General features: G+C 35.4%; 1 protein-coding gene across 1 annotated transcript in view; it reads left to right on the top strand.

The window, feature by feature from the left end:
* Positions 1–27,205, top strand: part of LOC139689989 (uncharacterized) — a 335,109-nt gene that overhangs the window by 248,914 nt on the left and 58,990 nt on the right. Inside the window, exons 8-9 of the mRNA XM_071587153.1 lie at positions 8,454–8,522; positions 16,922–17,031. Of these exons, the coding sequence (XP_071443254.1) occupies positions 8,454–8,522; positions 16,922–17,031 (179 nt within the window). The remainder of the gene's footprint in view (positions 1–8,453; positions 8,523–16,921; positions 17,032–27,205) is intronic.

Below are 27,205 nucleotides of genomic sequence, written 5' to 3'. Positions count from 1 at the left end.
AATCTATTAACAAAAGGAGTGGGCATTTTGTATGAAATATATTAAAGCAAATTCATTACTTGAAAACGTAACTGAATTTTCACGATTTCATTTTAATGTCATACATTTTTACGTTTACCGTCGAGTTAAATTACGCATTTCCCACTTTATTTAGTTAAATGCGAAGATATTATTTGTTTCCAACAGTGAAATAAATGATTACTGGTGTTAGTCCAATACTTACAGTGTTACTGTAAAATGAAACCATTTCGATCTCATTTTTATTTATTTTTTATCTGCTGGGAAATTTATTTTAAAAAGTAGGTAATTTAAATCGCAATTTATTTTTTAAATCAACCTAGATTACAATATTTGACTAACCAACTGTTGTCACTAAATCTTCTAACAAACCATCTATTCTTTTGAAAATAGTTTAATATGTATTGCTTGAATAAATACACTGAATAATTTTACACCAAAAGGAAAAGCAAACTAAATATAAAGAAGGCAAGCTAAAATAATTTTAATTCCTTTTAATGCTTAAGAATTTGTAGCACAAACAAGGGTAATCAAGCTGGAAATATTCTTAGAAAACGATTCTTGCGACAACTTCGCTTAAAAATAATAACTTCATCAGAGGTCACCTACCCTGACATATTTAGCTATGAAGAATTTAGAATACACCAAATAGCTTTGGTATATTAGATTTCGAAAAATTAAAAGAAACTGAATTTACTTTTTGATTACGTATATGACAAAGAAGAGCTAATGTGTGGAAGTTGTCCCAATTATTAAATATTGATGTGTACCAATCGCTCTTTCATAAATCTAGATATTTATAGTTTATAGATGTGTGCAATGGATAAATGTAAACAATACCTGATAAGTTGAGTATAAAACTTTGATATATGGACCTCATCAATTCCTTCTGGAGAGTAAGACGGCTTAACATTTTTGCATAGCTAGAGGCGATCCTCATGAAACTACCAGCATAAATATTCCCCAAACAATGAGTTTTATTTTAATTAAACCTTAGCAGTAGGTAGTAGTAGTAAAAAGAAAATGTTCTTTAAAAAGCTAACTGATTGAATTAAAAAAGATGTAGAATATTCATCAAGAGGCATGCTAATTTAAAATGCGCAAGTTGAAACATTATCAAACTCACATGCACGAACTATGGAGAAATAATTCAATATTAATTAAGAGCAGTATCAGTATAAACTATATTTTAGCATGATGTAAACTATGAATTTAGTGGAATATCTTTTCAGCTCACGGAATCGATTATAGCTGCAGTTAATCAGGTGTACGCCAGGTCTTCTGGCTGCCTGTGTGGTGTCTCCCCTCTCCCTTTCACCGACTTTTTCGCCAATAAACCGGATGAAATGACCCTCTCCATCAAGTTCATTCGTTCTGGGAATGCTTATGAATCTACTGGCCCGTCCCATTGGGAAATTACGAAAATTGGGCCATTTCATGAGATTTGTTGCTTTGAAACCTTATCCGAGCCAGTGCCTCCAATTCGGTTCTTAGAAAAATGATTTCACTTATAGTAAAGAAAAATCTAATTAAAGTTTACCTTAACGTTAGTTGTTTTTTATCTTTAAAGAAAGGCTCAAAAACCTCAAATTACTCCGCAATCACACCATACACTATAGAAAGATACATTTCTTCTTAGCACAATACTTCGTTTAAAACATGTAATTTACAAATGATGTAATTGTACATTGTAATGCGTCTTAATATCCTAAAATTAGACATGAAACGGTAATAAATCAAGAAATACTTATTTAACACCCTCGGTTAAATGACATATATAGTTTCATATATGTCCTATATAATCTTAAGGGCATACCGCTCAATCTATTATCAATTAACTACTTAGAAATTTTCATAATCCAAAGGAGAGGAAGTGTTTCATCAGATTCTAAAATGCCAATGCATAATCGTACAAGTTTCTAGGCACATAAGAAGCATGTTCATTACAAGATCTGTGTTAACTGATAGCTATATAATACTCTCACGAGTAGAAGGAATTTATTGGCTATACCGTCAAAATTCACAGTGGTGTAATCCGAAACTTCGAGCAGAATATAATCGCTCCCTTAATACGAATCTTTAATGGTGAATTATTTACCATAATATAGAAAATTGTTAAATTAATTTAAATTAAATAAGGGGAAGTTTTTATCATGAATCATCGTCAACAAATTAATATATCGGCTAAAGATCACAACAAAAACACAGTAATTAACCCATTTAATGCTCCCCTAGTTTTTAGTCCACTGAAATCATTGAAGTCTAAGCAATGAATAAATAAATTCGATCGTAATACTAAAGCATATTACTTTTATGTGTACTTATAAGGGACCTTTGAATGGAACCATAAATAAATAGAACAAATGAACCGGAACAAATTTCCCTGAACAAATTTCTATAAACCGCAGGTACCTATAAATGCAGCGGACCTAACATTTCAAATAAAATGTTGAAGCCGTGGTGAATCGTTTTTGAGGAATCGGTGAAAAAGACCCGCAAGTTTTCATCTGATTTTTAAACTCAGAACATAATTATTCAAGGTAAGATAAGATGAGCGTCTTTAATTTGTATCAATAAATTTCCTCTTTGAGAACTTCCAAAAGAGCAGATTTATCCACTAAAATCAGTTAAAGTAGCAAAATCTAGTTTTATTAATGTATTTTCAGTGAAATCTCCATGCCTGAATTTTTTAAAAATATTTGAAATTAGTATGTACATTGGCGACGAAAGGTTTGAAGAAGTTATCCAGATAAGAACCGAAAAGAATTAATTTTCCTGTGTCATGCAACGGAATACTATATCTCGAAAGTCAACATTGTTGTTGGACTTCTCAAATATAGAGTAGATATAGAATAACAAGTATTTCGTTGTTGGCTATATTCTCGAATATTACCAACGTCTCTATTTCATTTAATCTTCTTGTAGAGTCACTGAAATTTGACAGGCGATTACGTTACACGATTTTAAGGCTACATATCACCAACATATTTGTATAAAAGGTATTTTATTTTTTCAATTATGTTTTTTTTTAATTTTAGACAAATATGTTTATTTCAGATATCGCTACAATGCCTCAAAATTTTTCGTAGTACATCTTTTGAACGTTGACCCACTTTTTCCTGCGGCTTGCTTAGCGCAAATCTTTTGCATAGAGAAATTTTCAATGATAATGGTGTGCACTGTCATTTTATAAATGCCAGTACGATCCGCAATCATGCACACTCTTACCCGACGGTCTGAATTCAGCACTTTACCCACACGTAAGATAAAATGCTATACATACTTTTTATTCAAACCTTGTATGCAACACCACAATACATTCTAACTCCTTGCTTTGTTAAATTCATCTACTCTATTACAATAGTGGAGTGGACAGACTTCTGTTTCTGTATTTCGGTCCCCAAATTCTAAATATGAGAATTTTATGCATAAGAAACTTCTCTAAACGTACGCAATCCAGCAATCAAACTTACGGAAGGCAATCTTTAAGGCTTGAAAATTATTTTGTCATTTCGGCATAAAAGATAATGCTTTTACAATATTAATTCACTCGACAGATTACTACTTGGATGAATTAACTATACTGTTATAATAATGTGCCCCTTTAAACATATTTCTCTCGTATACATACCAAAATTACGCTGACTTTGTTGGTCGTCAAGGATTATTGTGTTTTGTGAGTGTTTTGATGATAAAATAAGCGCCATCATGATGTCATTAGCCCTCAATGAGAAAAGAGTATACTTTTAAGGGTGCTTAAATTGCATCGGCAAATTTTCCTCGAACCGGGCGTCAATAAATGACCGAGTCGAGCGGCTATCATTTTTTTAATTAATTTAACGGTTATTTAGACATTTGTGGAGACACTTACTTAAGCTTGAAAACAATTAAAAAAGAGAAAGTGAGTTATTATCAAATTTACTTGTGTGCACAGTTTTCGTCAAAAGTGTATAATCCACATTACTACATTACTTTGGATGTCAGTGCTGAGAGTGAATCTTAATTGTAGCAAAACTACAACAAAAACTACTTGGAGTGTTTCATAAATGATGGCTCGGTTATCTATTACAATTTACTTTCCTTCCTACCACTTCCTCAGAAAACAATAATCCCGAAACAACATATTAACCTTGTTATACATATTTTTCTTGTAAAAACAGATTAATTTATTAAATGGTAAAACACACAGCTATCCACATTACTTATGTTTCTCTAATTAAAATTAGAAAATCCATAATGCACCTTATGATTAATACATTAAGTACGGGGCAATAGCTTTGCACACAAGAAATAAGATACTTAATAATTTTAGTTGGTGTTATGGATAAATTTTCTAATTTGAGATAACTCATGAACTACGATATATGAACGGATAATAATAGTTGTCGAATAACGGATAATAATAGGTGTCTATTATATGCTCGAAAATATAGTTTATTTCGTCCATATGATATAATATATTACTCCAAGGTCGTCAAGTGCTGGGGCCAATTATATTTCGCTTTATGCGATGGTTCTCTCTCGGGAGAATTTTAATTAAAATGTGACTTTTATATCTACCGCAACAGTTTTGGGTTTTTTAATCGAAAAGAGAAACATGATGAATTATGCGCATTTTGTACCTCATTCACTGGATAAATTCCCAATGCAATCAACCACTGAAAAGTACAGAGGCCAAAATACCTTATTTGAGCCCGTTGAGTACTGGTATTATTATCATTGGTAATATCTTTAGTCTATGGTTTTTATATAGAATATTTTTTTTAAATTATCAATAAGCATTTATCGAAAAAGGTAAAGAAATTTCTTAATATTTGTTTGTAAGTTATTTCATCTATTTGAAAACAATACAATAGACTGCGTTTAAGCATGAGCATATTTGTAGGCATGTCGCTCATCCTTTTCTGAGGGCGATGTATATTGTCTCAGTCCTTGAATTGATCTTTTGCAAGAATACGCGTGGGAATGTACATGTATGCACATATACACACAAAAATACGCACACATATATATATGTATGTATGCATATCATATAACATCAATCTGATACATAGTTTATATCAATGTGATGTGAGTATTGATACAGCTATGCACATAACCATCTGTCTGTCAAGTCCCACGTGTAATTGGAAAAATATCTTTGGGCAGTTTTCGGTGAATTTCAATAGCAGTTGAGGGGTCACCCTTGTTGATAACCTCTTTACTGACAGCTTGGAAGTGAGTGGTTTAAGCGTCAGACCGAAGGGAGTTTGGGAAGTTTCAATGAGGTCTTAAAACTTCAATTATTTCCAAATTTAAGGCTGACTTTGAGAGTTAAACTTTGAGAATGACTTCTTTCCCAAAAATCATCTGTTTTAGATAAAACAGCAAAAAAATTCCGACTTTTATTCATAGTTTATCGTCTGAGATCATGTTAATAAAACTACTTTTAGAGCTCGTAAGTTTATATCTCTACATTCATATTGGAAATCCACCGGGCAACTACAAATGAATTGACCGCCTGGCTTGTTGCACATTTAGCCTAGAGGACACGTTTTCCAGTTCTTATATAACTATGGTATTCCGTTTGCCTACTTAGTGGATGTGATTATCACGATCATATTATCGCCAATTTCAAATAGCAAAGACATTCCTAACGTAGGGATGGTGAAACTAAATGTATCGTAAACGACCCATTCTGTTGCGTGTGCCAAAATCCTGGATCTCCTTCCGCTTGTGTAATAAGATAGGCACTCAAACTCTTCTTCGAAGGGCCTTCATGAGCTACCAGCCACAATGACTACTGAGGTATCACATACATCGACGACGTGCCATTACTGCAAAACCAAACATTATTTTCCATGATTATCCTAACTCAGGAAAATATTTTCTTCTTCCAATTCGCGCAGCCAAGATGGGTATATTTGGAAGGACAACGGCACACACGGGTTAGAATTTTATGAAAATTCCTCTTTAAAATTAACATTTATAGGCATAGTCGAAGGTTTTGTTCAAAATTATTATCATGGTTAACAACCTATAAGGAAAAGTAGTAGTAAAATAAAATAAAAAATGTTCGAATTATATCCCTATTATAACTGCTTTACTAATATTACCTTAATTCACGTAGCATATTTAGTTGGCAAACTTCATTTGAAGTTTACTAATCTTCTTTTCGAAGTTTATGCGGGTATTTCGTGAAGCGTCGCCAGAGAGTTACCATTATAGACTTTTTTCCCAGCATTTATATATAGGTTTATATTTGTGTTTCTAAGTCCATTTTATTCTATGGATACACTTTAAAATCATGTTATCAATCAAAGTTATTTATGCAGTTATAAGATTCATTTATTTATCGTAAAAGCAGATTTTACAAAGTTGAAAGATCCTTGAGTAACCATCCGGAAATCAGTAAATTCCCCTGATTAAAGTACATCCTTACACAGTTCACATATTTTGGGGCTATATTAATTCCTTAACATCACGGCTTTATTTACTTCATTCCCTAAAAATCACGTTTTATTTCCCATGCTTCTCTTGCTCCCCCTGGAGTGAGAATTCCTTTCAAAAACGTAAAAGTATTTGGGTAATTGAAAGCATTAGTTAATTACATTCAGGTGATTATCTGTATAATGAAGCTTGCCTCTATGAGCTCATTACTTTCTCATTTTCGTTTTCTAGTTGAGTAAACGCCGTTTCCGAGAATTATTTCAATCAAATTAATATCAAATTAATATCGTGTAGAATGTTAATTACCATTTTTCGATATTTTATGCCCCGATTTTCTTTTTCATTAAATTTTTCGAAAATAATATTTGTAACTAAAGTTCGTTCGGAGAAATATCATAGCACATAATTATAAACACGTTTAATATCCTTTTTCTTATATTTTTTAATAACAACGACCTTTTTTGAAATTCATTGCAAATTAGAAGTTGTCTCCAAATGAAGTTTTATGTAAATTACCATTTTACTTTTACTCATTAAAAATATATTACTTTGAGCAATTTTATGCAGCATTTTCTCCACTGTGCAATGCATCACCGTCATTCAGAGTCCGCATCGGCAAAAAACCACAGTATTCATGTGACCGACGAGACTTCGAAATTTTTTTATGTTCGCCATCAATCGAAGCTCGGTTGAAACTTCCACTTCTAATTTAAATTTCCAATTACGTCTTTCCACATTTCATAACATAAGAAAATGACAAAGATAAATTCTTACCAGTGTTTTCTGTATTCTTCAGTGAACTTATTGAAGTAAGATTTGGGCCTTTGACGAGGTGAAGGTACGGTACCATGCCCTTACGCATGGACTACACGAATATTTTGACTGTAACCAAATATGACAGTACGGAAGAAAAATAAACTTTTGGACGATTTTGGGCCGAAGTCAAGCATAAAATCTGCACACATAAGCGTTACAGTTTAAAAGTCTCTTTTTAACTGTTATGAATTAATACAGAAATTCAGTATTTGCCATCTTTATAGGATCTTATAGCCATGCATTACTTATGCTCTGGCAATAGTAGGTTCTTTAATTTACTGTATGTAGTTTGAAAAGGTACCAATATACAATGCCCATTGATTCTACATTTGCTTTCAAATGAGAATGTAAAATAGGATAGTAGAGTAAAGGAGAATAAATTTTAATGACCTCTGTTCTTCTCTGAGTATCATAAGTATTTTAATAAGATTTATTCATTGACTGTAATTAGCTAATTCTTTCCTCTAATAAATATAAATGGCTTTCGACTATTTGATTGAAGTAATCATCGCCAGTAATTTGAATTGGGATATACAAAACACCACTTACAACAAACTTTAATTATTCAAATGAAATGAAATAATTTACTTTGTACTTCGACACACTTTATTTAAAAAAAACATGACCCAGGTTTCGACGTTGAACGTCATCATCAGGTGGTCCTCATAGAAGTAAACTTGCTATATATACCTTCTGATCAAAGGAGGGGGGTTGGTCAGAGAGGGACGTTGGAGGGGTAAAAAGGTTACAATATAGCTGGGAAGAAAAGAGATTTACACTTTTGACTTAGGTTAGTGGTAGGTCTAGGAGTGGGGAGTGGGAGGGATACAAAATTTCGTTGGCAAGTTCATCTTTCAACGGACACATTTCAAAATTTCTAACTGCTCCAAAGCTTCGAGCCTTTGACCTTTATTTTCAAAATGAATAATTTTTGTCACAAAGTCACTTTTGTGGTTTCAATGAGGACCACCTGATGATGATCTTCAACGTCGAAACCTGGGTCGCGTTTTTTTTTAAATAAAGTGTGTCGAATTACAAAGTAAATTATTTCATCTCATTTCAATATGTTATGCAAATTCCATAAAGTTGCGCCTGAGACAACAAACTTAAATTAATCGTGGTGAATGCGCGTTGCGCATTTTATGAAATAGATGCCCCTCCTTGAATGTTTCCATGTTTTTCTTTTACAGGTGGTGCGTGCAGCTAGCCCCGTCCTCCTGCGAGTTATCACCCTAGGGGCGTTTTTCGTTTACTGCACGGTGAGTACTTATTATGAATCCTAAGTGCGTGATTATTTCTAAATATCACAATATTCTATTTAAGAAAGCTTTGAATGTTGCTCTGATACAAAGAGAACAGTACATTTGTCGGTGTTCTATTCTAAGCAATATGTGAAATATATTTATTTCACTTCTTGAAAACTATTTTGAAACATCATTTATTTTAGTAACCCCATAACATAGATCGTCCGTTTTCTTAAATTCAGAATACTTGATTACTCCCGCTTTTAACACTTAACAGAATGTTATGTCCCATTTGAATCATAATCTCTTTAATCATTTCCTCGATATATACGTTGAAAAGCATCGGTGATATAGGACAAACCCGCTCTACACCTCTTTCTAACGTCCTGATTGTATTCTATATTCCTCTCGATTAGTGATCTCATTACTGCAATGGCATCACGCGTGCCTCTAACCTTGCTAAACCCAAACTGATCATCCCCTAAGTAATCGTTTGCCCGACTCTCAATCCTATTGTTCGTGATCCTGAGAACAACTTTAGCTGCGTGGGAAATCACACTTACTGTCCTGCAGTCCCCACATGATGTAGCCTTATCACCCTCCTTAATACCCTTCCCATAACCTCATCGAATATTCCAGGACCTAAGCTATCTTCATCTATGTCATATCCCCTTTCTATGTCTATGCTTATTGGCCTAATTTCTTTACCATTTAGTTCTTCTATATTTTCCCTCCAGCTCTCTTGGATTTTTTCTATTTCGGCTATTACCTTACCCGACTCATCTCTAGCTATTAACAAAGATAAACCCTTCTTTATTCCTTATAGAACTTTAACCTACTTGTATAACACACCAATTTCCCCCTTCCTATGGAAACTTTCCATAACCTCGCGCGGCGTCTTTCACAATGATATTTTTGCTTTATTTGTTACCCGTCTTAATTTATTATTTAACTCTTTGCATTTCCTTCTGCCTAACTCTGTGTTTAAATTCTTACAATTACTTCTCTAATTTATAATAAAACCATCTCATCGGTAATCCATTGTTCCCTTGTCCTTTTCCCATTAACGGGTCCTATAGATTCTTATGCAGCTTCCGATATCCCTTTTTTGATGCATTTCCATTTTTCCTCGATAGTGCTCAGCTCTTTTCCCTCATTCATGATTTTGTCTACTGCCTGCTCCTGATACTCCTTCCTTGCCAATTCAGTTAATGCTTTCATATTTGATTTCCTAAGCCACCTCCCCTGCTTTATCTTTTTGAAACGGACTCTACACTACATAAGACCTAAATTGAGGTCAGAGTCCGCATCCGCTCCCGGGAAGCTGTGCGAATTTATCACACTGTTCCTAAAGTTTTCCTAACCAGAATATAATCAAACTGATACCTTTCTGAGTCACTTGGAATTTTCCATGCAAACATTTGCCTTTTGTGGAGCTTAAACCAAGTGTTGGCGATTTCTAGCCCCTGTTCTCCTGCAGAATTCAAATACTTTCTCCCCTCGGCCATTCATCGTACCTAAACCACTACCCTCATCCTAAACCAAATTTCATTTCTCCCTTAGCATACAGTGACATTCCAATCCGCCATTACTTTCCAATATTTTCTTACAGGAACACTGGCGATTATGTCCTCTGACCGATCGTATATCCTATTGACTTCTTCCCCTTTGTGATTTCTTAGTGGCTAAATTCCAAGAAACTGCGGGAGATGCCGCATCAGTGACATTGAACGGAGTCATCCGCTAATATGCATTGCAATGCAACAAATTCAGAGTGAAAAAAATCATTCACCTTGACCGGGATTCGAACCCGTATCCCTCGATGTCCGGCCGAGTGCGTTAGCCAGTAAAGCTATCGAAGCGTCCTTTTAAACTCTTCCCCAAAATTTCAAGAGTAACTACAGGATCATTGCTCCCGCCTGCACAGCTCTAGGGGTCATCGGAACGTACAAGCCCTTCCACCTTGTCGAGGTTGTAGTCCATTGGAGGGGTGCAACTTATACTCTATAACTAGTATTCAATAAAAAATATTCAATATTGGGATTCCTCCTGTTTTCAGTTAATCGTTTCACAAAAATAATTCAAACGCTTGCTTGAACTACCAACTTCTTATAATCCCCATTTATAATAGCACGATAAAGTGTCAACAGCCTGGAAAGAAATATTATGACAACGACGCAGTTTGCCCAAGATAAAGAGAAAGAATAAATGTTTTCGAGTGTGTCATGAAGATGAGCATTAGCATGAACTCTTGTTACTTCTTGCATTTATTTATTCATTCCATCGTTTTTTGGAAAAAAGGCGTATTAACGTGACCCGAATGAGTTTGTTAATTTGCATTGCAATCACAGGTTTGCCCAACCATGGCAGCAGCGATATAAAATTTGAATGTGACACTTGGAGGCGCGGCTCGTCCTGCGGTCGCATTCGACGGCAGCGCGTGGGTGTCTGGGTGGACGCGGGTATGAGTGGGCGTCCCTCAGCCATTCCCTTGTCCGACAACCAAAGCCACTGGACCGAGTGCAATTAGCGATAAGGAGAGCGCGTGCACCTTTGGTGCACCGTGAAATTGACCTTATTTCGTTTGTAAATTGATTCTACTATGACGTACTTTTGCTATTTCTGACTAGCCAACAAATGCATTATAAGTATTCAATGCAGCAAAATATCTACAGCTGGCTAGGAGCTGTGGGAAAATACCAGTGGAGGGTTTTTGTGTGTGCCATTTGCGTTTTCAAATATCGTCCAAACACTAGCTTCAGTTTACTATACTTAATGCATACAACTCAAATACCTTTTCTTATTTACGAATTCCATTTATTTGCCATAGAAATGCAATTTGCTCATGCCTTTGCAATGCCGTTGCAATGGAATTCGTATTGCTCAAATTAACTTTAATCTTATTGCTTATTACCAGTAGATTTGAAAATGAAAATTATTAGCAGGTACGAAAAGTTCTTCCTATGATACCTGCAATAATTTTGGTAACTCATAAAGGAATTCCGTTCTGTCTTGCAATGGAGTAGTTTAAAAAGGCAATTTTGAAGCCAAGGCAGGCAGAGGCAAATTAATGAAGAAATAAAGGTATTTAAACGCTCGATTATCCGCATTAAAATGTCACCCTTAAATTAATGCATGAATTAAAATTCTTTAAAAAATTTATAAAACGGGATTTTAGGCTACAAACAAGAAATAATTAAGTCATATAAACTTTTATTTCGTAAACTATTATTTCATGCTCCTAAAGATCATCCATCTAAGATGATGAAAGCGTTTCATACACATCATTCGATTTCACTCAGGGATATAATTAAGTATATAATTAGTAATTAAAGTATGTAGGTGTGTATATGCTTATGTATGTGTGTGTGTGTATATATATATATATATATATATATATACATATATATGTGTATGTGTGAATATATATATATATATATACATATATACACACACACATTTTGTAGATTTTTATAGACACACTCTTTTGTAGATTTCGGAAAGGCGTTCGAGAGAGTTAATTGGAAAAACTCGAGGAAAATGCAGAACATAGGATTAGATTTGAGAGATAGGAGGTTAATCTTCAACCTGTACATGTGTCAGACTACTTAGGTGCGAGTGGGGAACGGAGAGTCCAGATGGGCAGTGTTAGGAAGAGGTGTAAGGCAGGGTCACCGGTGCTGTTCAACGTATACATATGTGGAAGAAATGATTTAAGAGGCCTGGTAAGAACTGAAGGTAGGGATGAAAGTTGGAGGCCAATTCATAACATCAGTTAGGTTTGCTTTAACCAAGCTCTAGTTTGTCAGTCGGTCAAGGAGTTGAGAGCCGAAAGTTATTGGATGAGAATCAATATTAATAAAACAAAGGTTATGCGATTTTCCAGAAAGAAAAAGGCTAAGCTGAATATTAAAATAGGAATGCAAACACTAGAGCAGGTAGAACAGTTTACGTATCTCCGAAGTGTTTTGAACCAACATGGCCATAGTATATAAACCTTTATGGACGTAAGGAGAAGAATTGCGCTAGGCAAAGAGGCTTTCACAAGGAGGAGGGAGTTGATGACAGGGACGTTGAGTAAGGATATTAAGAAAAGACCCGTCAAACGTTGATATGGAGCGTAGTTATGTACGGTCTGGAAAAGTGGCCGCTGAAGCAGGAGGATAGACATTGATTGGATGCTTTTGAAATGTTAGCGTGGAGAAGAATGGAGAAAGTGAAATAAACAGAAAGGAAAACAAATGAGGAAGTTCTTGGTACGGTGGGCGAGGATAGGAGTTTTTCGGGAGAAATTATCAGGATCCAGGAAAAATGGATGAACGGCGTATTGATCAGCAGTGGGATGCTGAAGACTGTAATAGAGAGGAGAATGCTATGCAAACAAGGAAAGGACAGGAACAGGATAGGGATATTGGACGGGATGAAGGGAGGAAGGAAGTACACAGAGATGAAGTAGGACTTGATGTAGAGTAGGTTGCTGGATTGTGTTTTGTTAGGATTCACAAAATATTTCTTTGGTAGTTGTGTCCATCCAAAACCTACCTTAACCAGTAGATTACTTAATAATATAGGCGTTTTTATATTCCTTGGAATTAATATACAGCACGTAGCATTTTTAAACAATTATCTATGGTGGACGGATTTCGGAAAAACGCCAATTAAAGAGGCTGACTTTCGAATTAGCGCTCCAAGCACCGAGAGCAATCGATTTTCAGGAAGAATATGCACCACTCGATTCTATTATGATCTTCCTATAATTATGCAATTTTGGGTATATCTTGCAAAAACTTTAACTCTGCTCCCTCTCCATACCTGAAGAGATAAGGCACGGTTTGCAAATAGTATTTTTAGAATTCGAAGATTTTTTCTAAATGAAAAGTATAATTTTGCTTACTCTGCATGTAATAATTATCATTTCTACAATTTGTTTTGATTTGTAATAATATAAATCCTTGATAATTAACTGTTAATATTTAAAAAGGCATTTATAAATCAAACTGTTAGTGTTATTCACAATAACAGTACAACAGACTACCTTTTATTTTCTATAGTTACCTTAAAAAATAATGTGATGCGTGTTTCTGATTCCCTACTAACTGAACGGAGCTTAATGTTCAGCGATATGCATCGTATGTGCATACCAACGAAGAAGATGATTTTTATCATTTAATATAACGTTTCGGGGAAAAGAACCGTCACATCAATTTTGGAATAACTGTCAAGTATGTATACTTCGAGCAAAAACACAAATGCAATCGGATTTTCAGAAAACATTTTTATGAAATCTCTTTTTTAACATATTCTCCAGCAAGATTGTTGTTATTAGAGTGAGAACTATTCTGACATTGAAATCGCCACATTCTAATCACTAAAGCTTAGAAAAGATACGATTCGTGGCAGTCCTTTTATTATGTCTTCTGGGATTATTAGAAAGCGCTGGCAATTGAAAATTCACACAATTTGGTTGAAATCAAGGTTGCCCAGAGGCATCTTGATTTGAACCCGATCCCAACTAGCGGATAACCCTGCCTAACTCACTAGGGCAACACATCTCTACAACATTTCTACAATTGTGTATAACTTATCTTTAATGTTGTCTCAAATTAAAGTTTTGTAAGCGTTATAACCTGTAAAATAATGGGAGAGAAATGATCATCACCATACTGATATCGTACAAAAAAGTTGAACATCAAAAATTATTTACACCCATAGCACTTAATAATATTTTCTTATAATTATTTTTTAAGAGGATCAAAGAGATAATCGAAAGTCTTCCATAGTCTTTATTAGCAAAATTCCAATGGTCGTGGGATATTAATGAAAAGAATAACTTAAAGCAAGCCAATATTGTTCATTCATCTAATAGATTGGGTAAAACTCCAATTATTATTCCCAAATCATTATCATTTCCTGGTGAATAAGCGTATAAACGTGCATATTTGCGCAATATAGACAAATGCAAAATTACCTAATCATCGGTTTTTACTCTTTCTCTTTCTCAGCCGAGATTTTGATCACATTCACCCTGAGGCTATCACCCTTGACTGTTCATTCATCGACCACGGCCGTTTATTTCGCAGATACGTGTAACTCCTGAAATTCGTCCTACCATACCCTTATCGATACATACACTCGGTTGCTTAAAACATTCTCCAGGATAACCTACATGAAATATACGTAAAAAATAACGATATCACAACTTCTAATGAGTCTCAAGAAAAATATTTACTGTCTTGTTATTACCAATTTACTCAGTGTTAATTGTTCGGAGGCTTTGGAATTCACTCGAACAATATCCCTTATTCTAAGTTTCAAAAGCAGAGGAATAACTTGGTTTTCCTCTCAATCTTCCTTGACGTCAACAGAACTGATTCTATAGTTATTCGTATCCGTGCTCCTGGCCGCTAGTTTCATGCTCTGCTTTTCCCCCGAGGATATTTCCGGAATTCTGGGCCAAGAATTGCCAACTCGTTCCGATCCTCACACACATCAGCCAATCAAACACTGTAACCCCGAACAGGTGAGTTTTCGACAGCACCATTCGGCTACCAGCGGATCCGTCAAATATGGTTGAGCTTAATTGAACGACGAACATATTGAATTACGAGGGTCATCCGGAAAGTAGTACCCGTTCGTGAAATAAAGACACAAAAGTAAATATTAACAAACATAAAAAATTTTATTTGAAAGAGGATACTTTAAACTACTTCTCAACATAATCTCCAAGCAAATTAAGGCATTTGTCATAACGTGTGACAAGTTTCTGTATTCCTGCTGCATAGTCCTTCGCCGCCAGCTCATTGAGATACGCGAGGGACCCATCTTGCACAAATTTTTGCATAATGCAGATGGTGTTTAACAATTTCATGAACAATTGTTCGAGAAACATTGGGAAAATGCTCACAGATGTCATCAATTGTGACGCGCCGATCGTTCCTCACGAATTCGTCAACTGAGCTCACCAGTTGGTCTGTAATGACAGACGGTCTCCCCGAACGCTCATCGTCGTGTGTGTTCCCCCTCCCCATGTTGAAGTTGCGACACCACCGCCGAACAGACGACTCGTCCATTACATTGTCTCCATACACCTCCTTTAATTGGCGATGAATATCACATGGGCGAACGTTTCTTGCATTGAGGAATTTAATCACTGCCCTCACTTCACAACTGGCGGCGTTCTCAATTTTTTTAAACATTGTAAACAATCACAGAAACAACACAGGCAATGCTAGCGTCACGCAACTTGGCTCAGAGAAGGCAGACAAGCCACTGAAGCTATCTGACCTCGTCCAGCGGCTACTCGCGTCGTCAGCACTTCATGCGGCACGAACGGGTACTACTTTCCGGATGACCCTCGTATCAATCAAAGAACTCTCGTATAGACGATACAAATCAGGAGAATGTCAGATATACACGGTCCAAAAATGAAAAACAAACCAAGCCCCTTGTGTTGTGGGAAGGGAATATAAATTGAACCAACAGCAAATGATTTCTGAAAAATAAATTATACTTCTAATACATATGATTATGTTAAGCATATTCCCCGAGGCTGATTTCAAATGCTTTCGTAATATACAATACAATCCGCCAATTACAAACAAAAATACCATTTGCCAATTCAGGATGACATAAAATGTTGAAATGAAAGTTGATAATACTTTTAATCTATTTGATTTAAATCAACGATTAGCGTTTCTTATTTTAAAATGTTTTCGTATTTGCAATTGATTGATTACAGGGACATTGAGCAAGAATGTTAAGGAAAAATGATAAAATACTTTTATTTGAAAAACTAATTCTATAAAGCACGGAAACTTGGTCGTTGAAGGAAAACTATAGGTAGACTCAGAGTGGAAGATATGTGGATGGAGAAGTGTGGACAAGGTAAAATGGACGGAAAGCAAACGAAGAACCAATGATGAAAAGAGAGGAGAGAGTAACAGTCGCAAAGATCCAAAGGATTCAGTAAAGGTGTATGCAGCATATTTTGCACGGGGATGGAATTTTGAAGATGGTAGTAGCAGGTTGAAGGACGGGTAGGCGGGGTGTGAAAGGTAAAAGAGGGGCCATGGGGACTGAAAGAACTGGAGAAGGGTTTATCCTGATATAGTGTGTCACGTAATGTCTTCTTCGGCGAGCTTTTAATATGCAGAACAGGTTAACCTTTTTCCTATAAGCTATACCTTAAACTATAGACTAACTAAATAAAAATCTCCCGAAGATTAATATGAGTTACCTATCAAATATAATGTATTTTTTTATTATCCAGATACTTCATCAAAAATTATTGCATTCCCATACAAATATGAATTATTTTTACACGGCTGCACGATTTTCGCAATTCATCATTCACTTTTTATGTAATTTTTGTACGTGTGCACGCGTTTTATCCACCTTCTGCTCTTTTATTTCAGATGGTGGTCATGTACCCCCCGCCTAGTGTCGCAACATGCACTGCACGCGTCTGGCTTCGAGAGATTGGTTTCAGCCTAACCTATGGCGCACTTATGCTTAAAACTTGGCGGTGAGTCTTCTTCCATTGATTAATATTCTTAAATGGTGCTCCCCTTAATTGGGATCAAGGAGTGTGCTGTGATTCGTCATCTGGTAGGCATCTACATAATTATGGAGTCTATGAGAGCATGGAGTATGAAAGTAAGGATAAAATAGCTGAGCTGCAAATCATTTGTAAATTAGTAAAATAAATATTCGTCCACATCCATTATGTTTAAGCCATATAAAGAGAAAAATGAGGAGAAACATGGACAAAATTTCTTCCCACTGGTCCACAGCCACACCTTTTGGTTGCACTTCAGTCAACGTTGCTGCGGACCCGAGAATAATATTTCCAATTACAAACGACTATTTTTATCTATTTTAATTCGAGTATTTTAATTACTCATTTCATTTTAGGGCAGTAGTGTCACATGATTAAATGAACAGGTATCAAATATCTACAGAATCCGTTCCGAAAGTAATGCTTTCATTTTTTTAAGTTATTTATTGAATGTATTTGCACAAACACTTAAAATTCTTCGAAGCTCTGTCCTTGGGAATCTACATATTTTTTCCAGCGACCCTGCCTTGATCGGTATGCGCCCTGAAAGGCGTCTTCGGGGTCCTCGCAAGGTCTTTGTCAGGGCTGATTGGATCTCCTCTATGGGCGAGAAACGGGTTCCTTTCAGGGCTACCTTAATCCGAGGAAACAAAGAGAAGTCTGCTGGGGCGATGTCAGGACTATAGGGGGGTGGGGGCAGCGTTGGTACCTGATGTTTGGCCAGGAACTCGCGGACTCGTAGGGCATTGTGGCAAGGTGCGTTGTCGTGATGGAGTTGCAAGGTAGCGGAGATGTCTGTTATCGTTCTTATGACCCTTTTTCGGAGTCTTTCCAGCATATTCACGCAGTAGGCAGCGTTAACCGTATGTCCGCAAGAAATAAACTCCTTATGGACCAATCCTTTACTGTCGAAAAATGCAATGAGTATTGTTTTCAAATGCAGCATTGCTCATTCTTGCCTTTTTGCGCTTGGGGGACAGGTCGGTGTACCCCTCGGAGCTTTTGCGTTTTGTTTCTGGGTCGAATTAAAAAACCCAGGTTTCATTACCAGTTATGATGTTGACCAAATTATCATTTTCAATTTCAATACGCTGCAAAAGTTCACTTGAACTTTCCGCTCGATTGGTCTTTTGGTCATCTGACGACACCTTTGGCACAAGCTTGGCGCACACTTTCCTCATCGCTAATTATTCAGTAGCAATGTGAAATACAACAGTAGATGACAAGTTCAGTTTATTGGCAACCATCTTGATTCTCTCTCGGGAAATTCAATTGCATTACTTTCAAAACGCATCCTGTAGCTCGAGACTATTCATACTTCTTCAATAGTGACTCTTTCGGGTTTTGCCTGTATATATTCCTTTTCAAATTGGTTAGGCAACCTTTATTATCGTTAAGTTAAATTTTTCAGAAAAAAGTCAGGGAAAATCTCTTCTCTCTTGGTGTACAAATAAATTAAATTTTGAAAAACATGCCTAGATTGGCCTAAAAAATTATACGAAAAATATGAGAGCCTTAAATATTTTAAATAGGCAATATTGTATAATGAAGTACTGCATATACTTACGGGGATAAATGAATTGTACTCGAGTAACGTGACATGCTAACGGAGATGTAAAAATTGACGTGTTTCCGAAGCTGAGTTTTTACTCAGTTACCCCTCGAAGCATAAAATCGATTTTATTTCTGAGCCGAAGTGTGGTAGTAACGAGACCTGCATGTATAAAAAGAGATTGACGTTAATTAACTGGGAACGGTTATGGACCACGTCATCTGATAAATATTTAGGTATCAATCATGTCCACCCTCAGGGTTGGGATACGAATATGAGTTAGGGAGTGCAACATTTTCAAATTATCCTCTAAAAGTAATTACGTTTGGTCTAAATTGATGGTTTGAATATAAAATCCTAGAGAAAATATCTGGGGCTAGATCAAAAAATACAAATATTCTAGATGAAAGAAATACCTTTGAAAAATGAGGAATTCTGCGGGTAGACAGGTTGCATAGATATGCTATCATAATAGGAAACTATTTTTATGGCAAATATAAAACACGTGATTTACATAAAAAGTAATTAACATTGAGGGACAATATTAAGTATATAACAAAAATATATCATACCAAAGAAAATTGGAGGTTACTGTACCTCTAATTTTTAATGATATACCTTAAGATTTAAGAATATTACAGTCGTTAATGCTGTGAAGGAGAGAATAAAAGTATGGCTATTATACAGAATTAATTAGGGCTTGGAAAAAAACGTGACGAAATATATGAAGTTTATAATTGTAACACTTTAAGCTATTATTTTTGTTTATGTGACACCTGCTGTCAAGCCAGAACTGACTACCTTAGCAGAACCAGAATGAGGATTTCATTTATGATTTTTTTATTTGTTCCACTGCTGTATATTATGAAGATCATCTCACAATGGTGTATGATAAAGACTGTCTATAACTGTAAAAACAGCAGGGTAAGAGCATATCATTTACAAAAATTCAGTTAGTTTCCACTGTAAAAAATTCAAATCAATTTAAGAGTAGAAACTTGCATTATCAAGTAGTCGATAAAATTATTAAGACGTAAAATAGAGCAGAAAATTATATAGACACTTGGTATTTATTATTCCAGTCAATATATTTTAATGCTATGTAGCTTCTATCTTGTTTTAAGTAAATCTGTGGCACTTGATATTATTCGATAACGCATTCAATCAATTACATGGATAAAAACAGAAAATAAATATTTTACCTATTAAACTATGCAAGTTACTTCAATGAATCCTAAAGTTGTACCTAAGCATTCATGGCCATTTTTTCCCTGCTCCTTTCTCCAAAAAATTTGAATTTGTGCATTTTGAATCTAATTAAAATGAACTGAAACATATTTCCAAGAGGTGAATGTGACAATTTGATCATTGAACTAGGTCATTTTTGGCATATTTGATCCTGAGATAATATTTTCTTAGTGCAGTTCAACGCAGTTTAGTACGGGAGTAAATATTACCAAAACGATAGTACAGCAACTTAAACGAATAAGTGAAGTTTGGAAAATATGATTGCTTCCTGTAGAAAGTTTCGTTAATGCGTGTTTTCTTTTCCTCAGTGATCATGATAAGTCGCAATGGAATCTTTTACTTAAACACCGTGCATAAAAGATCTTCCAATTCAATTTCGGTTAAAGTGCACGACAGCATAAATACCCTCCATTAGCTATTAAAAGGCAACTCGCATCATGCATGTAGGTGTCTCGCGGTATCTTTTATTCGCTGGAGGCAATGAGGGCAGTGGGATAAGCATATTATAGCTGGGAGACGCTCGATAATTGACAGTACTTATTCTCGTTTAATTATAGTAACGGTGGGTCCGAGGAAAAGTAAGCAAGTTTTCGAAAATCGGCGTCAGTGTTTATATCATCTTAATTCTGGCCACGATGGAACAGAGGCCACCAAAAAACAGAATATGTTTCATTTTATTAACCTCTTCTCAATTCAAAAATCTCGTTCTTCTCTTTTTTTTATTAAGTCATTTAATAAATACGATCACTCAAAGCAACAAAAACTCTGGAGAATTTCAAGCAAATAACTCAAGCAAGTTTTTTCAGTGATCAAGTACAACAAAGGTGGGTTTCTTTCTTTTCATATGTCATTCATTACCTCACTCCATACAAAGACTGACTTATCATGAACTCAATGTCACCTAGTACCTTTTGAATCCCGCCGGAATGTGGTAAAAAACTGAATGGGTTTGATAGCAGGGCAACAAAACAGGTAATTGACGAGAAAGCCTACAATTCCTAGACAGGATTAGGGATGGAGGGAAAATAAGAGGGTGAAATAAATATTGATGATGCAACAATCAAATTTCCTTGAACGATTATATTTTAAAAGAATGATTAAAAGCCACATGTTAGCTCCTCACGGCGCCATGATAACTAAATATATTTTGAAAAAAATAAATCTGTTGGCTAAATAAATTCTTTACCATTTTGAATTGAAAAAAATCTTTCTAGTTTCATTTCTTGGATTCCAATGCAGCAAATGCTTCGAGTGCAATCTTGAAGACTTTGCCGATCAATTATGAAATTCGCCGTTTCATCGAAACCGGCCGTCCTATGGTTCTCGATTTTTCTCTTATTCCTATAACGCACTTTCTTTAAGCATTAATGCGAAAAGGTAAGAAAATGTACAGGTATATAACAGGTAAATATACAGGTGCATATACTTGTAACTGATAATTAAACTTACCCTACTCAGAATGAAAAGTTCTTCAGAGGGTGCAAGAATTTTTTGCTATCCCGCTTTTTCCGTCATCTTCGAAACATACTTCCGATTTTAGGGGCGCAAATGGGGTCATAAAGCTTAATTAAAAGCCAAACTACCCGTTTGGGCAGACCTTTAAATATGGGTTACAGCAGGATCGAGTTCCACGAGCGCGAGTTCTAAGATCTGCCGGCGATACACTGTTTTGCAAAAACACCGCGGAGAAGCCTCACGCCAAGCTCCAAGAGGGAACGAGGTAGTAGGGAAACCGTGAAATTTGATGATTTTGCTGCGATTGCTTAATATTGTAAAGAATAATTTTTCGATGAATTTGAATCACGAGAAACCGAATGCATCATTAAAATACTATTACAGTAATTATGATATATCATGCAAGCCGAAAAACAATGAAGTGCGTAATACGGCAGCCAAACCGTGATTTTTAACTTAAATAAGTCGAACTGAAGAATTATGGAATCAAGAATCTACAGCTCACTTGATCCCGACAACGGATGTGTTCTGGGATTATGAGTTTTTTGTTGATGCTGATTCATGAAAGAAATGATTAACAATGGAAGGGAGGACATACGATTAAAGATATTATAAAACTTGCTTCAATACTGTCAGCAGAAGAGCTTCATTTAACATTAAGGTTTAAAGGCTCGGAAGCAGGATCTAGTGAAACGGACGAAGGGAATAGAAAATATCTCCCCAGTATGAATATGAATATTCACACCTCATAGGGCTTAGTTTAAGGCGAGTTATTAACGTTTCAAAGTCAATCTAAGATTAAATTCGTGGTTTATAGGGTTCAAACTCAAGGCTGATAGACATTGTATATTTGCCATTCTTGTCCAAAGATTTGAGCCATTTTTCTACGATTAACATCTGGATTATGTTTACAAGTTAAATAACAAATAAATTTGCAGGTCATTTCGGAAGGAGGTTCAAACTCCTTACATATTCCGGCCGACCAGCATACTAATTAGGATTGCTAATCCAAAGATAATATTTTTAATGACATTTGTCAAATCGTAAATCAAGGAAAGATTTGTGTATGTAGAAATAATAAAGATTTATAATTTTTTGTAAATAACTATCGAAATGTAACTATTTAAATGTAGAGAAACTGGCTCATGACGGCGGGCAAAGGGAGCGATTATTGACGGAAGCTTTTCCTTGAGAATTATTAAGAATAATTATAAATGAGATTTTTTCCAAGGGAAAATACAAGTAACATTTAGTTTTCCGCAAATTAGCTTAAATTAATTACTCTTTACTGTCTTAACCAGTACTAATTGGTATACATGTGAAAACTTGTATGTAATTAAACTCTTAACGGTATGGCAGATAATAGCCCATAAAAGAAGTAACGAAACAATTTGGATGTCTTTTTAAGGACATTCATAAATCGGAAAAAATACGTATCACATTTGGTTCAACTAAACCTTCGCTTTATGTGCTTACATGTTATGTTATGCATATACAAAAATGAGATCAGCTCAAAAGGATAAGTCGTTATTCGGTTTTAATTGACAATCGTTTAGAAAGTTCAAGAAAAAGCATAAAAAGGGAGAATTATCATTAGTAACAAGTTCAAAAATCTTTTTTTTAATCACTGCTACTCTAGCGCATGTAGCAATGGTAAATTTACCATTTCCAATTTTATGCACAATACTTTAAATATTCCATCATCAAAGTTTAGCCATCAACTGTGCGTATTACAATTTGCTTTCAGTTCAATATATTTGGAAGCAAAGAACTGCCCCCATTGTCACAGCCAATGATGTTAATGATCCAGCCAGGATTCGGAATTAGCATTCGGAATTGTGTTTTTCAGATATGAAAAGTATTCACCGTCATTAAAGCTAACTCCATTGTCCATCACTTCACGCAGTAATCAAGAAGTTATCAAGAAAAATTTTATTTTATTTATTCATGAAATATTTCAGTGAAATGAAATTTCAATTTGACGGAATTATATATTTGGCTGTTAACATCACATTCCCTTATGCTACCAGTGAGCTGCATATAATTTAATAAGTTTGAATATTTCCATGATTCAGTCTAGTAGGCGGTAGGTGGTGGGTTAATTTAACCAAAGGCTAAACGTTTCATTGAATATATTCGATATGAAATGAATGATAATATTATCTTATAACGTTATAAAATCATACCTCGCAGGCGGTAAACATTGTACATATAGTATATGAGGTTTTAAATGAGCAAGAGATTAAAATATATTGATTTTATTTGGAATTGTGCTATCTCAATCGTAATGAACTGCAAAAAGATAACGAATACCCTAAAATGAAATTATTTCATTTTGAAAAATAGGATAACAATAAATTTATCCGTACCCTCCGTACCCTTTACGGGCTCAATTATTCCCAGAAACATTGGTCACTATGGATTTCTCCAGGAATTCTGCACTTAATCATTTGACAATAAGATCCACTACGGCCTCAGATCACTGCACTTCAGTGTCTCACACACAACGGTAGAATATTTTCTACCATTAAGAGATTATTCCACGTCAATTCGCAGCCATGTCTATCAGTACAAATAAATATTAGAATAATATCTCGGCTTTATTCCGTGCACTCGCACTTGTCTCATTTTTGACCTTTTTATTGGTCCAGCCCTGTCTCTCACTTTGTTCTTGATTCCTTTCTAAGCTTAGGCTCCCCGTAAAACCTTATTTCACTCGACGAAAGGTTTTTGTTGGCATAACCTGTGTCAGCGCTGTTTTGTTTTTGTACCCTCGGCCTTCCACAACGGTGAGCTTTTTGTACGTCTTGCTTCATTATCTGAGACGGTTTGACCATAGGTGATTTCACAAATTTTCCACTAAAGCAGGTGTTTTCTTATTTACCTAAATGGCAGTAATTTACGAAATGTATTTATTTATTTTGTATTAGTCTGAAAACAGCACTTAGACCTTTACATCGGACCTTGCACATTGATATAACAATTTGACAATTAAATACACCCAAGTCCAAAGTGGAGGAAAAACCACCTAGCAGGGAATCAAAACCGCGACCTCTGGGTTGGCAAACGAGGACGTTAACCCGCCGCCACCGGAATACAAGGAATAAAAGTTGCTAAGTACATTTCATTTTTGAATTTATTCTTAATTTGGCACTTAACCTGCACATAATCCTGTTATATCAATGAGTATTATAAGAAATAAATAATTACGTAAATAATGAACCACAGAGAACTCCGTAGTGATTAATATGTAGATATATATAGAGTGTAAACATTAATATATCATCATTTCATCACTGATCAACATATAGTAATACTTGTTTTTCTTACGTTTCTTTTTTTCAAAGACCGAAACTTTATGGGTGAAGTTTATCTCAGAACTGTAAATTTATCAGAGCAGAATTTTCAAGCATACCAATACCGATGGCTGATACGCACTTGCAATTAACGAATGAGTGACGTATTCATGCTTGATTTCTCCTGATACATATTTGATTGGTACGCTATTACCATATTTGAAGGCTGTTCCACAATATTTAAAATAGCTAATAAAGAGTGAGATGCACGCACCGTATTCATATTTTTAGTGTTTAGCAATACTCCCTCCCTCCTGCACTTGTCCCTTAGGTCAAATCATATGATTATGACGAAGTGGTGATGAATGGCGATTTGAGCCCAAAAAGGGGATCGGGATGGTCGGTGGCTAATGTGCTGGCTCCCCAGCTCGAGTGCTTGAGTTAAAATCCCGGAGGTGGAAGAATTTTTCGGTGATAACCCGATTCTTATCTGCGGTGCTTCGCAGAGAGCTCTTAAAATTAGCACGCCGTCCGTCGGATGAGAAGTTAAACAGTGGACCCCTGGGTACCTATTATTAAAAGTAGATTAATGCCGAAGCCGGATTGGTCTTCATCCTGCCTCCTTACTCCGTAGATAATTAGCTGTCGGCGGAATTTCCCAATAACTACTACGAACAATTGAGACAACAAATGTAAACACACGCAGAGAATAAAAATAAATACTCTTTAACGCATGAATTAGTTACCTATTTATATCAGATATTCGGGATCCTACGGGGTCAGCTGAGGATGATGGCGGTTACCTCAGTAGATCCAGGCATCAGGTATATTACGAGGCATCACTTTAAAGTTAATTTGCGCGTGTCATCACCAGATAAATTTCCCCGCGGCCCTTAAGGCATGGTCTGAGAATGGCTCGCAAAAACTGCCGAGACCGCCATGAAATGCGCCCTATGGAAACCCCCTCCTCGCGTGAAACTGCTACTGCAATAACTTCTCCTCGGGAAACCCTCAACGTAATGCACTGCGAGTGTGTTTTTGATGGCTTTATTCAGGATATGTAGCGTGATGAATGACTGAGTTTTGCTTGAAACGTGAACGTTGAAGGATCATTGTTCTCAGATTTAAACCAATGGCTTCAAATGTATTCCAAAGCGTTGACTCCCCATCGTTCAAATGTATTTTAGATCAATTGATGTAAAAATGTCGACGGTGAAATTTGACGTGTAATCCCCGTCTGAATTGTTGAATTCAGACGGGGATTCAACAAGTCACGTGACCAATTCATGACTTAAAACTTACCCATTACAAAAAGAAACATATATTAGTATGTATCAGACAGATAAAATGTGGGATTAGAGAAAATGATCAGAATTTAATCGATATCCGATGATGATATTTAAACGGAAAGCTTTAACCATTTTGAAAAACTTAATGGACCCTTTAAAACTTTTATGCATGCAAATAAGTATTCATTACGGTGACCCTTTCACCAATATATTGCTAAGTGTAATTTCCTTTCGATATATGAGATAGGATTTAAAAAAGGCTCTTGAAAATCAGCAGTTATTTCATAGAGCTGAAACTTTGTTTACACAGAGAATTATTATACTTTCTAAAATAAATATGCCTGGATCTAACAAGTTACGTAATTTAATGTAAGCTTTTAAAAAATAAAACATTTATATTTTTTAATTAAAACAACTTTACTCTGAAATACAAAAGAAGAAGACAAAAAAGGCTATTTCGGACAAAATCAATTCTTTTAATATCTCTACTGCATGCTGCTTTCGCGATATTTTCTTCAAGAATTATCGCCGATATAAGTTTTATCGTTGAAAATTTACCCAGCAGGTACTTAAAAATAAGAAAAAGTAAATGTTCCAAGATGCTACTCTTACTCCTGGTATCTGTTTAAAGTATATAATATTAAATTTGTAAACTTGAATCTTTGAGAACCAATATATATGGAATATTAAATAGGAGCCAGTCTCGATGAAGGGAATGTTCAACAGGAACGGTGAAACTCAAATAGATGACGGAATTCTGAATTAGAAATGCTCCTTTTATTTAAGTTCTTCAGTAAGTCAGTTCCTAAGTTAATTTCCGGGTAATGGCATATTAAAATGGTTTCGGTGCTGTTGGTTTTCACTGAATCAGACGTATCTTTCTATCATTCTTTAGGCAGAAACGAATAAACTCCAAGTAATTGGTCCGTTTTCATAAATTTCCAACGTCCCAAGTAGTATTGCGCATAGTGCTCTTTTAAATTATTACCGATTTAGGTTTGTTTTTCCAGTATAAACTTTCCCACTAAAATATTCCTTCCCATTAAATACTGCATGAAGCCAGAGGAAACTGCTATAAAACATTGGCGTGCCTTGAAATCCATGGAACTCGCAAAAACGCCGAGGGTGTTGTATTTTCAATGTGAGACATTTATGTCTTTAAGTTTAAATAAATAATTTTCTGTCGCCGAACTTTGTCTCAATTTAACCTACCAAAAAATTGTAAATTCGTATACATATCATGGGGACTTCTTCCCCAGTAAATCATTTAAAATAATTTTCCCTTTAAGTTAGCGCATGGG

Source organism: Hetaerina americana, unplaced genomic scaffold (genome assembly GCF_022747635.1).
Source record: "Hetaerina americana unplaced genomic scaffold, ioHetAmer1.1.p SCAF_3, whole genome shotgun sequence".
NCBI lineage: Eukaryota > Metazoa > Arthropoda > Insecta > Odonata > Calopterygidae > Hetaerina > Hetaerina americana.
The sequence above is the reverse complement of the archived record's forward strand: the minus strand, read 5'-3'. Positions and strand labels throughout refer to the sequence as shown.